General features: G+C 33.4%; 1 protein-coding gene across 1 annotated transcript; it reads left to right on the top strand.

Annotated features, from left to right (window-relative positions):
- Nucleotides 1-276: 276 nt before the first annotated feature.
- Nucleotides 277-14,089, top strand: LOC120167300. Its single transcript, XM_039176365.1, has 13 exons — nucleotides 277-337; nucleotides 847-932; nucleotides 1,023-1,139; nucleotides 5,036-7,681; nucleotides 7,751-8,230; nucleotides 8,756-9,295; nucleotides 9,613-10,446; nucleotides 10,594-11,025; nucleotides 11,327-11,860; nucleotides 12,045-12,473; nucleotides 12,689-13,144; nucleotides 13,320-13,437; nucleotides 13,888-14,089. Exons 1-12 carry the CDS (start codon nucleotides 277-279, stop codon nucleotides 13,428-13,430), a joined length of 6,726 nt encoding a protein of 2,241 aa, XP_039032296.1. The 3' UTR covers nucleotides 13,431-13,437; nucleotides 13,888-14,089.

The raw sequence follows: 14,089 nt of genomic DNA, 5'->3' as shown, positions 1-14,089 counted from the left end.
TTTATTTAAAAAACGTTTTGAATGGAGGAGAGTAAATATCCTCTTCGGCTATTACAGCGTTTATAGGTGATTCTGCATGTGTTCCCTCTTCAATTTTCATTGCCAATGTCAACAGTCAAGTGTTATCCATTAACCTTTCATTCATTATCTGTTTTGAAGGTACTTCTTTTCTGCTGCTTCTCAGTATTTTCTTTCTTGGTTCTCTTTATTGTCTCTCTATCGTTCATTTTGTTTTTCTTTCCATTCAACCTCCCCAAAAAAAAAAAGAAAAAAGATATGGATGCAATTGCAATTGGTACTGATGCTGTTGTCAATATCTCTTCCGAAGCAGCTAAAGGTATCTTCCACGAAGCAAAACGTCATATAAGATATGTGCTTTCGTACAAGAGTTACGTTAAGAATTTCGTGGACAAACTTGAGAAGTTGATTGAGAAAATATAACAAAACTAGAAAGATAAGAATTTTATATCAAATCAATGTAAGCTCATATTTGATCATACATCAAGTGAGCTGCTCCCACAAGTCCTTTTCAATTTGGGTGCATTATAAATTGGATGGGGTATTGGTCCAAATTCACAAGACTCTTGGTAATTGACTGGCCTTTTTGACTTGAGAGGTCCTTAGTCTTTTTTAATTTATTTATATTTTTCAATTTTTTATTAAACTAAAATCAAAATTTATCATTTTCAATTTTTTTATTAAACTAAACTCAAAGAAAGATAATATTAAGTCCTTAGTCTTTCTTTCCTTATTTGTATTTTTCAATTTTTTGATTATAATTGATTTTTATTTTCATATAATAATTGACTGGCATGTGAGCTAGCTGATCCTCTTTTACTATTACAGCTTTTACAAGTGGTTCTGTTTGTCTTCAATTTTCATTGTCAATGTCAAGTGTTAACCTTTCATTTCATTCATTATCTGTTTTGAAGGTACTTTTTTTTCCGTTGCTTCTCAGTATTTTCTTTCTTGATTCTCTTTACTGACTCCCTATTGTTCATTTTGTTTTTCTTTACATTCAGAGTCCCCCCAGAGAAAAAGAAAAAAAAAGGGATGCAATTGCTGCCGGTGCTGCTGCCAATATCTCTTTCCATACTGCGAAGGGTATCTTCCGCAAAGCAAAACGACATATCAGATATGTAATTTCGTATCAGAAACACGTCAAGAATTTTGAGGAAAAACTTGAGAAGTGATTCAGAAAAGATCAAGCGTGCAACAAGATAATATTGTTGCAGAAAGGAACGTGGAGAAGATTAAAACGGAGGTCCAGGGTTGGTGCGATAGAGCGGACAAGTTTAATAAGGACTTATGCTATCTAACCAAAACTAAAAGCAAAGAAACATAGTAAGAATCATTGATAAAGACTTGAGAGGTCCTTAGTTTTTTTTTTATTATTTATACTTTTCAATTTTTTATTACACTAAAATTAAAGAAAGATAATAATAATAATTGATAAAGACTTGAGAGGTCCTTAAGTCTTTCTTTATTTGTACTTTTCAAATTTTTTATTAAACTAAAATCAAAGAAAGATAATAATAATAATTGATTAAGACTTGAGAACCCTTAGTCTTTCTTTCCTTATTTATATTTTTCAATTTTTGATGATAATTGATTTTTATTTTCATATATTACACGCACCTATATAATTATTATTGCTTGAACCCATGTCTCTTATAGGTAGGGGTGAGCAAAATTCGACTTTACTCGAAAAAATCGAATTTTTTTTTAATTTCAAGTTATTCTAATTAACTCGAATTACCAACTTGATTTTTGAGTTCTAGTCGAGTTGAAATTTTAAAATTTCATGTAACTCGAAAAAATGAAAATTTGAATGAGTATTTTGATAGATTTGCGATTTGGTCCCTGATATCTTGTTCCTTCAATTCCTCATTCATTTTAAGTTAAAAATTCATCAAATTTAAATCACATGCTCCTAAACCATCGTAAAATACATATGTACTTTCAATTTCACTTTTGATAACATTTTTTATATTTTTTTCAATTTAATCCCTCAATTTTGCATGGGCTTAAATATACAAAGGTGCCCAATGTATGCCCTTTTTCAGTTTAGTGCCTAACGTTTCATTTCGTTACTCAAAATCGGCCAAGTCGTGACGGACCGTTAGTTTTCTATGTTAAATGACACATGTCACAATCTGAGAGTATTAAAAATTTTATTTAAAATTAAAAAAAATAAAATTATATATATTTTTAAAAAAGAAAACACAAAAAATTTGAAATAACTCCAAAACATTGAAAACCTTCATTTCAACCCATTAACCTTGAAATCTGTCACCGAACCACCCTTCTCCGACCGGTGGTGGTTATTTCAAAAATTGTGTTTTCTTCTTTAATTTTTTTTGTAATTTTAAATAATTTTTAAACATTTCCAGATTGTGACATGTGTCACTTAACGGAGAAAACTAACGGTCTATCACGGCGTGACCCATTTTGAGTGACGGAATGAAACGTTAGGCACTAAACTAGAACCGAAAAAACGTTAGGCACTAAACTAGAACCGAAAAAACATTAGGCACTAAACTAGACCGAAAAAACGTTAGGCAATAAACTGGAAAAATGGATATTCCTTGGGCACCTTTTGTATATTTAAGCCATTTTGCATGATTTCTATATTTCTTCAATTCATCTTTCATTTTAAATACGTTTTTGACCAAAATTTAAAGCACATATTCTCCTACCACTGTAGAAAATCTATGTAACTTCAATTTTTATTTTTTACTAAAAATATACTCTATTTTAAAATTTAGTTATTTAAGTTTGTATTTTACTCAATTTAGTATTTTGACTACAATTGTTTACAAATTCTTTTTTCACATCAATTCTTTGACTCATTTATACTCTTTTTAGTCTTTATACTCAAAATACCTTCTTTGAAATATACTATTGTAAATATATTTTATAATTTTAGATTGTATGTGATACATATAAATAACATTGTAATGTGAAAAGAATATATATATATATATGGTTAGAGAAAGTCAAAAAATTGAAATAAAAATGTACTATAATACTATAAATAATTACAATTAAATTTGTATAGAAACTCTAATAACTAGACTCGAACAACTCGACTCAAATTTCTTAAACTCGACTCGACTCCGAAAAATTTCAAGTTAAGTTTGAGTTATAAAATAAGACTTGTCAACTCGAATAATTCGAAATTTTTTTAATCGACTCGATCGAATGCTTACCCCTACTTATGTGAGAAAACACCCACAACCAACGAAGCTATTCCTTTGGGTTCAATTGATAATAAATTTTAGAAGTACTTTATGTTTCAATATTTTTTTAGTAGTTTAAGATAATTATAAGATAATATTTATTTAAAATCTTTTTTTAGTCATTGATATATAGATACACACCTTACAGACACAGCCAGAGACAGAGTCAAAATTCTAATTCAAGTGGACAAGATGTAACTAACAATAGTAAATGAAAAGGGTAAAATCAAAATAAACCAAAATGAGGGGGACAAAATCAAAATAAACTAAAATTTGAAGGTTTAAATACATGTTTCTCCCTATATAATTTTTAATAATAAAAAACTAGGGGAAAGTGGCCCCAACCTTTCACGTAGCTTTGTCCATATACATAGTTACTCGAACACATAACTTCTAATTAAAATATTACTATCTTTAACCACCAAATAATAATTTATATATATTTTTTTAAAAATCATTATAATCTTTCAATAATTTATTGCATGATTAATAAAAAAATAAAGTGGTAGAGATCAATTTAATAAATGTTATTTTTCTGTTAATTAATTCAAGTTGTAATTTATATAAATTTAAAGTTTTATAATTAAATATATACAAGATAATTACATTTATACATTTTTTATTTCCTACATATATATTATATAAAAATATAATTTTTATTATTATATATTCATAATTATATTTTTTTGTAAAATAAGTAATTAGGTAAAAATATTAAAAAGGCATTTTATATATATTATATACATTTTGGAATAGTATTCAATATACAATCTAAGAAAAATAATTCCACAAACACTTATTAAATAATGATAAATATTTTATTTATTTCTAAAATTTTAAATATATTTTTTAAAATTCTTATCATAATTTTAAAATATTTATAATTTTTTTCTCCCAACTTTTTTTTTTTTGATAAATAACTTTACACCAAGTAATAGTGCATAAACTTCCTCCCATTCTCACTTTTGCGCATGCGAAATGATCGAATGAAAATAAACAAATCAATGAAAGAATCTGACAAGTTTATATACCAAACAAAAGAAAGATAACAATTTTATATCAAATCAATGTGAGCTGTGATATTTGATCATGCATCAAGTGAGCTGCTCCCACAAGCCATGAATTTCGCTACATTATGAATTGGATGGGGTTGAGGTCCAAATTGATCGCAAGACTTTTGGTAATTGATTGCCATGTGAGCTAACCGCTCCTTTTTTACTATTACAGCTTTTGCAAGTGGTAAAGGTGTCTTCCACAAAGCGAACAACATCCACTAGACAATAAAACAAACATCCACAAGACAATAAAACAAACATTAAACATATCTAAAAAAATACTTAGTGCTTAGTCATTTTTTAATCTATCTCTCTACCTCATTTGATTCAATATTATGAAAGAAATCATCCGAGTGAGTGTTGACTGTTGAGCACAATTTCATTAGTATTTTCCTTTGAATTTACTTGAATGAAATGTTTGAAAAAATTCTCAATACTGAAAATTATTTGTTTAATATGTTTAATAAAAGCTAATGACTTGTAATTCGAAATTTAATAAGGACTTGAACATGAACTAAAAACAAAGAAGGATAATAGTAATTGATAAAGACTTAAAAGGTCCTTAGTCTTTCTTTATTTTTATTGACTTCAATTTTTGGCAGTAATTGATGATATTTTTCATACATTACCCACCCATTTAACGTTTATATATGTGGTTGGTGCTGTGTGTCAATCCTCTGCAATTTTCATTTCATCCTTAAGTTTTTACCTTCGTCTCATTCATTCCCTGTTTTGAAGGTTGTTCTTTCTTGCCTGCTTCTTCTCAGTATTTTCTTTCTTGATTCTCCTTTATTGTATCCATTGTTCATTTTGTTTGTTTTGTTTTCCATTCGGACCTCCCCAAAGAAAAAGAAAAAGAAAAGAAATGGAAGCAATTGCTACTGGTGCCGCTGCCAATATCTCTCTTCTGAAACTGCAAAGGGTGTATTTCATGAAGCAAAACGTCATATCAGATATGTAGTTTTCTACCAGAGATACGTCAAGAATTTCGAGGACAAACTTCAGAGGTTGATTGACAAAAGATCAAGCGTGCAGCAAGATATTGTTGTTGCAGAAAGGAACGTGCAGAAGATTAAAGCGGATGTGCAAGGTTGGTGCGATAGAGTGGACAAGGTTATCGCTGAAGACAAGCATAAAGTGGATGATCTTCAAGTCAAAGCAAACAAGTGCTTCTTTGGCTTCTGTCCCAACATCAAGTGTCGACACAAGCTTAGCAGGAAAGCGGAAGAAGATGCCGCAACTTTTGATGAGCTTATCAAAGAATGTCAATTTAGCAGCGTGGGCTACCATGATCTTCCACAACCCATATTGGATACAGATTTTGAGGCTTTTCAATCAAGGGAAAGGGTTTTCAATGATATCATGGAATCCCTGAAAGATTCTACTGTGAGCATGGTTGGAGTGTACGGGATGCCTGGAGTGGGGAAAACATCACTAGTTAAAGAAGTTGAAAGACAACTCCAGGAGGCTAAGTTGTTCAATTCAGTTGTTAGGGTCACTGTATCTCAGACACCTGACATTCAGAAAATCCGAGATCAAATAGCAGAATCGTTGGGCTTGAGGATTGAAGAAAAGAGTACAGTTGTAAGAGCCAGTAGATTACGTGAAAGGTTAATTCAAGAGAAGAATCAGGGGGTTCTTATTATTCTGGATGATATTTGGGAGAAACTGGACCTAGATGAAGTCGGAATTCCATGTGGAAGTCAACACAAAGGATGCAATATACTATTGACGTCAAGAAATAAAAATGTTCTAAGCAATGGGATGGGCGCTACCAAGACTTTCCAGCTTGGTGATTTAGAGGACGAAGAAGCATGGGAGTTTTTTAAGAAGATGTCCGGGGACAGTTTTGAAATAGATAATGAGCTTCGATCTACAGCAATTGAGGTAGCCAAAAGATGTGCAGGATTGCCGCTTGCCATTGCCACAGTCGCTAGGGCGTTGCAAAAACAAAGTTTATCTGTTTGGAAGGAGGCTTTACGACAATTACGAAGGCCTTACTCAGAAAACCCGAGCGAGATATCTGCTGAGGTATATTCTGCTATCGAATTGAGTATCAATCATTTACGGGGTGAAGACCTCAAGCAAGTTTTCCTGCTTTGCAGTCTATTGCGTCGTGATACTATAATTGAAGATTTGTTGAGATATACAATTGGTTTGGGTTTAATTAAGGGAGTCGACACGTTGGAAGAAGGACGAGATGCATTGTTAACAATGATGAGTACCCTGAAAGCATCTTGTTTGTTGCTTGATAGTAACACCAATGATGAATGCTTTGATGTGCATGATCTTACTTATATTGTGGCCAAATCAATGGCTTCCAAGGACAGTCATGTGTTTTCCTTGAAAAAAGATGATGTTATGATGGATTGGCCAAATGAAGAATCAATGAAAAAGTGCAACAAGATTTGTTTGCAATATCCTACAATTAACAGTCTTCCTGACCAGTTAAATTGTCCACAGCTTTCTTTTTTCCTTTTGTTTAGCAATGATCTTTCCCTGACATTACCGGATGACTTCTTCAAGGAAGCAACAAATCTTAAAGTCTTAGATTTGACTAGGATGCAATTTTCTTCTTTACCTTCATCAATTCGTCTACTAACAAGCCTCAGCACATTGTGCCTAGATCACTGCAAACTGGGAGATAATATTACCATTATTGGAGAGCTAAAGAGCTTGGAAATTCTTAGCCTTATGGAATCTGATATTAGATTTCTACCAAAAGAAATTGGGCAACTGGTGAAACTAAAGTTGTTGGACGTGAGTCGTTGTGCTAAGCTCAAAACAATTTCAGACGGCGTGTTGTCAAGTTTGTCAAGATTAGAAGAATTATATATGGGTGGGACTTCTATTCAATGGGAAGAAAGCAGTGCCACTCTTGCTGATCTACATGCTCTGTCTCATTTGTCCACTTTAGAAGTTCAAATCCCAGATGCTAAGGCGGCACCACAAGACTTCTTTAATGAGTTGCAGAAGTTGAAAAGATACAAGATTTTCATAGGAGTGGAATGGGCGTGGGAGTGGTTTCGCAGCTACCAATATTCAAGAACCCTAAAACTGAGGCTAAACTCGGGCATGGATGATTTGGATCTTGGAATTAAGAAGTTGTTGAAAAGAACTGAAGATTTACATTTGGGTGAACTCAAAGGTGTGAAGATTGCATTGCAGGAGTTAACAGAGGAAGAAAGCATATCGCATTTGAAGAATCTACATATCCAAAATGGTTTAGATACTGAATACATTATCAATGATGAATATGATTTTCCTCAATTACAGTCCCTGACACTGCATGATCTTCCTAAGCTCATTAGCTTTTGCCCACAACACGGAACCGGTGCTACCAGCTCATTACCTCAAGATGAGTTGTCACTTTTCAGTGAAAAGGTATTTACAATTCAATGTCTTTTAAATTTTTATTTCAAATATTTCCTGAAATCATTTGTATGGTTGTAGATATCGTTCCCTTACTTGGAGAATTTGTGGCTGAAGTCAATTAATGTTACAAGGGTATGGCACAACCAACTTTCGAGTACATCTTTCAGCACTTATGAGAAGTTGACAACATTAAAAATCGAGGGTTGTGTAAGCTTAAAACACCTGTTCTCATTTTCTATGGCTAAATGTCTAGTGCATCTCACAGACTTTAAGATAATTAGATGCTACTTCTTAAGAGAGATCATTTTCATGGAGGAAATAGAAGAAGAAACCCAAACTGGTATGACTTTATCATTATTTCCTCGGTTAAAGTCCTTAAAGCTAACTGATCTTCAGCATCTGATTGGATTTTGCTCCGATTACCAAACTCAAGTTATTCAATTTTCGACGTTGAAGTCAATGGAAATATTCAAATGTCCAGAATTGGAGGGTTTCATATACAGATCTTCAATGGAAGGCAACCAATGCTTCTCTAATCATGTTCTGTTCGACAATAAGGTATCTTAATTATTGTTTTTAGCGTTCTTAAATTCCTGATTTTTATATATTACTAAATCATGATAGAGTAAATTGATTTAATATTTTTATAAGATAAATATTTTCGACCTTGGAGTCACTGAGAATATACGACTGTCCAGAATTGGAGGGTTTCATATACAGATCTTCAATGAAAGGCAACCAATGCTTCTCTAATCATGTTCTGTTCGACAATAAGGTAGCTTAATTATTATTTTTAGCATTCTTAAATTCCTGATTTTTATATATTACCAAATCATGATAGAGTAAATTGATTTAATATTTTTTACATTATAAAATTTAAATTAAATACAAAATATAAACAAATATAAAAAAATTATTTAATACATAATTGAAGATGATCCGGTCCACAAAACAACTTGCACGAAAGTTTGTAGCTTCGACTCTGCTTGTATGTATATATATACAATTGCAAACACACGCGCACTCATATATGTATCTCTAGCGCTAGCTCTTAATTTCATTATTTTGACATGATGAGTGCAGGTTTCATTTCCCAGTTTGGAGATAGTGTGGGCTCGCCATTTGGAAAAGTTGAAGATGATATGGGAGAACCCACTTCCACCAAATTCATTTCCCAAACTAAGAGAAATCGACATTTATGACTTACCAAACTTGAAATATATTTGGAAAAACGGTCCCAAAGACATTTTTTCATTTAAAAATCTACGTGAAATATCTGTGGGGAATTGCAAGAGTCTGAAGAATGTATTTCCAGCCTCATTAGCCAGAGACCTCGCACAACTCAGTAGTCTTATAATAGCCGGTTGTCCAGTGGAGGAGATTGTTTCTAAAGAAGAGGAAGGATTGGATTCGGAAACTATTGTCACTTTCCAGTTTGATCAGCTGTCCTACCTTTCGCTTTGGGGGCTATCACAATGCAAATGTTTCTACCCGGGTAGGTATACCACAAAGTGGCCAATGTTAAAAGAGTTACGAGCATCCGAGTGTGGGGAAATGAAGATATTTGGTACACAACTCATCACTCACAACCAACAACTTGACTCCCAACCACCACTTTTCTTGGTACCCTCTCGCTCCCACTCTATATGTTCTGCTTTATTTTAATTAAAATATTAATTCAGTGATTTGATTGACACGTTGTTACCAATTTGTATTTATACAAATAAAATTCTTTTTTCTTTTTCCCTCTATCAACTCTTGTTTTTGCCGTTTTGCACATGTTGGACTACAAAAATCAAGAGGTACCAACTTAGCTAATAGATTCGCCAGCCAATACTTAATTATCTGTGCTTGCAATTTTCTTCTCATAGCCATTATTAGATCTTAATATAAGAAGATGAACATACTAACTCCAAAATTGTTTTTTGATTGGTTTTCAGGCCATCCCTAAACTACAACGTTTGGATTTAGATAGTGAATCCATCTCAATGATAAATGATGGTCAATTTCCAAGCAGCCTTTTTCATCAAATAAAATATTTAAGGGTGCAAGGAAAAAATGGTAAATCAGTTAATGATTTCCAAATTTCTTTCCTTGAAAGATTCTACAATCTAGAAGAGCTTTGTATCTTTGATTGTGAAATCAAAGAGTTATTCTATACCGAAGGAGATACTGGTAATAAGGGGACTTATGCTAGGACACTGTCAACAATTAGAAAAATACAACTGACAGGTCTTGGCAATCTAAAACATTACTTATGGAAGCAAGACGTACAAGTGGACCGCATTCTACCCAACCTTGAAACTCTTGAAGTTCTCCATTGTCAGAATCTGTTGAGCTTAGGATCATCCTCAGCATCGTTTCAAAATCTCACCACCTTGAAGGTGTGGAATTGCAGTGGAATGAAATACTTGGATACATGTCTAGCAGTGCAGGGTCTGTCTCAACTCAAACAACTGATCATAGTGGAATGCACTTCAATGAAGGAAATAGTTGGAAGTGGGGAAGATGAAGCAACGTGCGACATTATATTCAGCAGGTTTAAAAGTTTGAAACTTGTGATTCTACCACGACTTAAGAGCTTTTGTTCAGGTAACCACACATTTGGATTCCCATGTTTAGAGCAAGTGATGGTGAGTGCCTGTCCTGATCTGGAGATATTTTGTAAGGGAGTTTTAAGTGCGCCGTTGTTGCGAAGTGTAGAATATGGAGAAGGTAAAGAACATTGGAGTGGTGACCTTGACAGCACTGTCCAACAATTGCATTCAAAAAAGGTATTCACTATTTTACATTCCTTTAATTTAGCTTTAGGTATTCTATTTTATTCCCGAATCTCTTTCTTCCTTTCGTGTTGTTTAGTGGTAACCTTGGATCCTTTATGAAATTTAACCCTTGTTTCTCTGTTTGATTACTTTATGAAGGTTGGGTACCAAGGCATCACGTATTTGATCCTTTCCGAATTTTCCAAGTCAATGGAAATACGGAAGGAGAAAAGTGTAGATTTCAAGAACCTACGAGTTTTAGAAGTTGAGGACTGTAATAGCTTGAAATACATATTTAGCGTTTCCATGGCCTTGGAACTTGTGCAATTGCTAGATATAAGAGTGAAAAGATGTCCCATGATGGAGTACATTATCAAGAAAGAAGCAGAGGAAACTGCGATGGATACAGTCTGCTTACCAAATCTTGTGAAGATAAGACTGGAGTCATGTTCAGAGTTGAAGAGTTTTTGCATGGGAAATATAACTCTGCAATGTCCATCATTGTATAAAATTGAAGTAGATGATTGTCCAAAGATGTATGCAATGGCATGTACAAGAGATGGCGAAAACACACCCTTTTTCAATGATAAGGTCACTCTCTTCTCTTCTCTTCTCTTCTTTTCTGTTTAGTGTTTTAATCTCTTAAATTGATTTGGGATAAGTTTGGAATTAGCATTTTGAAAATTGTGTAGTCAAATCAATATTTTAATTTCTAGAATTTTTTTTAAATAGAAAGAAAATTAATCTCTTCCTTCGTTTTTTTGTATCCTTTTCTATCCTCTTCAAATTTTACTTTTCATATCATTTTTCCTTTCTTCTTGTATGGTTTTCTCTTGTTCAAGTAGCATTCCAACTTCTTTTCTCGTATTAATAACTTAAATAAAATCTGCAGGTTGTGTTCCCTAACTTGAACAGTTTGACCATTGAAGGCATTGGGAAATGCAGAAAGATATGGCATGATAAACCCACTCTGAATTCATTTAATGAATTGACCATCCTCTGCGTGAAAGACTGTGAAAGACTTTCCAATATTTTACCTTTTAGTATGGTGAAAAGACTTGAAAAGCTAGAAACTCTGGCAATAGTGGAATGTAAGTCGGTAGAAGAAATAATTGGACCTGATGATGATGACGGATTCAATTCCAGTGAGTCACAAGAAGTGACATCCGCCCAAATGATCGAACTCAAATCAATCACCAAGTTTGTGTTTCCTAAAATGAGAGAGTTGAATCTTCGAGTGCTACCCAAATTGAAGGGTTTCTACTCCAAGTTGCATACTACGGAATGGCCATCCTTGAAAAAATTGGAGGTGAGTGATTGCAGGAAGGTAGAGAATTTGGCTGGGGAGTATATCAACTTTGAAGAAACACAAGGAGAGAGCCAACCTCTAATCTCTGTTCAACAACCCCTGTTTTGGGTCACTGAGGTAACAGTTCATAAAACTAACTAAATACATATGCATCTATTAGAATATGTGACATAAATTCAGTCTTGATGAAGTTTGCGATTGGACCCAATTGATGAACCTATAAAATTGAGGTAAAATAGGGGATATGGCATCAGTTTAGACAAATTTTTTTATTGAACGTACAATTTTCCAAATTTCTCAGGAAGCATTCCCCAATTTAGAAGAATTACATGTGATTCGGAACAGAAATATGAAGGAGATATGGCATGGAGCACTTACAAACCTATGTTTTTCGCAACTCACAAGAATGTGTGTTACTGATTGCCATATGTTAAAAGAAATCATAGCTTCAACAACTGATGAACTCATGAATGGCATCGTTTTACCCCAACTCAAGTCTTTAGAACTTGTTAGTCTTCCGATCCTATCAAGTTTCTGCTCAGGGAAGTATACCTTAGTATTTCCTTCCTTGGAAGAAATAATCATCAGATGGTGTCCAAAGATGGAATTTTTCACAAAGGGGAAGTTAAGCACACCGATGCTGCATGGACTACAATCAACTAAAGGCAAATATGTAGGGCACTGGGAAGGGGACCTTAATGTTATCCTTCAACAGTTGTTCATAGAAAAGGTATGAATCAGTTCAAAATGACATATTTTATATCGTTTTAAAAGACTATCAATCCCTTTGCATACAAGTAACTTTTGGTTCTTTTAGCCTTTATAGATTCATATTCTTGGAGTAGTTAACAGTAGTGAATAGTTAGCTTCAATCATCATTGATGTACATTCATTAAAAATTGAAATGTTTGTTCATGCATTCAAGACTATATTTACTGTATGCAGGTTTTTCCGAGCTTGGAGGATTTGGAGCTATCTTCAATCAACATTCAGCGAGTTTGGAAACACAAGCTTCTGTCCACACATTCTTATGCCAAAAATCTAACACGCTTGACTATCGAGGGCCGTCATAATTTGAACTTCATGTTTTCGTCCTCTATGATGAAAAGTTTTGTTCAACTCAAGATGCTAAAGGTCGAAAATTGTGAGAATCTGGAAAATGTGATCTCTGCGAAAGGATTAACGAAAGAAGAAATGATGAATCAGAAAACGTTCCATATTCTACAATTCCTATTTCTCAAAGACCTTCCTAAACTGACGAGATTCTGCCATGGAAATTACTTTGAATTCCCCTTGCTGACAAGTCTTAGTATCGAAACTTGTCCTACACTGAAAACATTCATCTCTGCTGCAGAAGGAAACAACTCAGAGATTGCCTCTCCAACTCTCTTCGATGAAAAGGTAATACTTCATTAGTTTCTTTTCTCTGCATCATTTCTTTCTCTCTTTCATTTTATATTTTCTTTTCTTTTTTTCCCATAAATATTTGATTAACTTGTTCATGCTGTACTACTGTTTTCTTTATATCATTACTCTGATTCATGAAGTTATTGACAAAATTAAGTGATTTTCGTAGGCGGCATTCCCTTGCTTAGAGGAACTGTCCATTATAGGTTTGGGAAACTGGAGAACGATATGGCAGAAGAAGCCAACCAACTGCGTGAGGATTCATTTTGCAAATAACTAAATATTCTGTAGGTGTTCTATGTTTTTTTTTATATAAAAAAAAGCTTGACATAATCCTTCAAATTGCGAGAACAACATCCAAAGCTAACAAATTGCATGCAGTGACAACCACTCAATCCATTGTTATAGAAAGAGCCTTTAAATCTGTATTTTCATAGACTAATTAAATCCTTTATAGGTTGTTCATTGAAGAGTTTCAGCCCAAGGATACATACTACAGAAAGGCCACCACTGAAGGAAAAGTAGGCATTAGTTTCCACCGAATTCTAAAAGTATATCTTTTATACTCCCAAATCTTCGTTGGTATACTTTATTTTCCTTTATCATTGATTTGTATAGAGTTACATATATATCTGAGATGCCCTTTTCATTGCAGGTAGAATTGCTCTCTGCTCGAGTTTGTTGCTGCTACTCAGTTTGCAGCCATATTCCTTGGATCTGAAGTCATTTCACTTTCTAGCTATAGTATTTGGAGTTGAGTGCGAGTATCGTTGGATACGAGTATGCATCTAACACGGATATGTTCCAAATTTTTTTGTGCTTAGAGGATTTACTCAGAGCCGTGTTTTCATACCTTTGTCTGAACATGCATCTAAGTGTATGTACTATGTAGTTAATGTAGTCTACTAGTGTGATGAATATGATGAATTGCATTTTTCA

This window comes from Hibiscus syriacus, unplaced genomic scaffold (genome assembly GCF_006381635.1).
Source record: "Hibiscus syriacus cultivar Baekdansim isolate YM2019G1 unplaced genomic scaffold, ASM638163v2 tig00111671_pilon, whole genome shotgun sequence".
NCBI classification, from domain to species: Eukaryota; Viridiplantae; Streptophyta; class Magnoliopsida; order Malvales; family Malvaceae; genus Hibiscus; species Hibiscus syriacus.
This window is presented reverse-complemented; position numbering and strand designations above follow the sequence as displayed.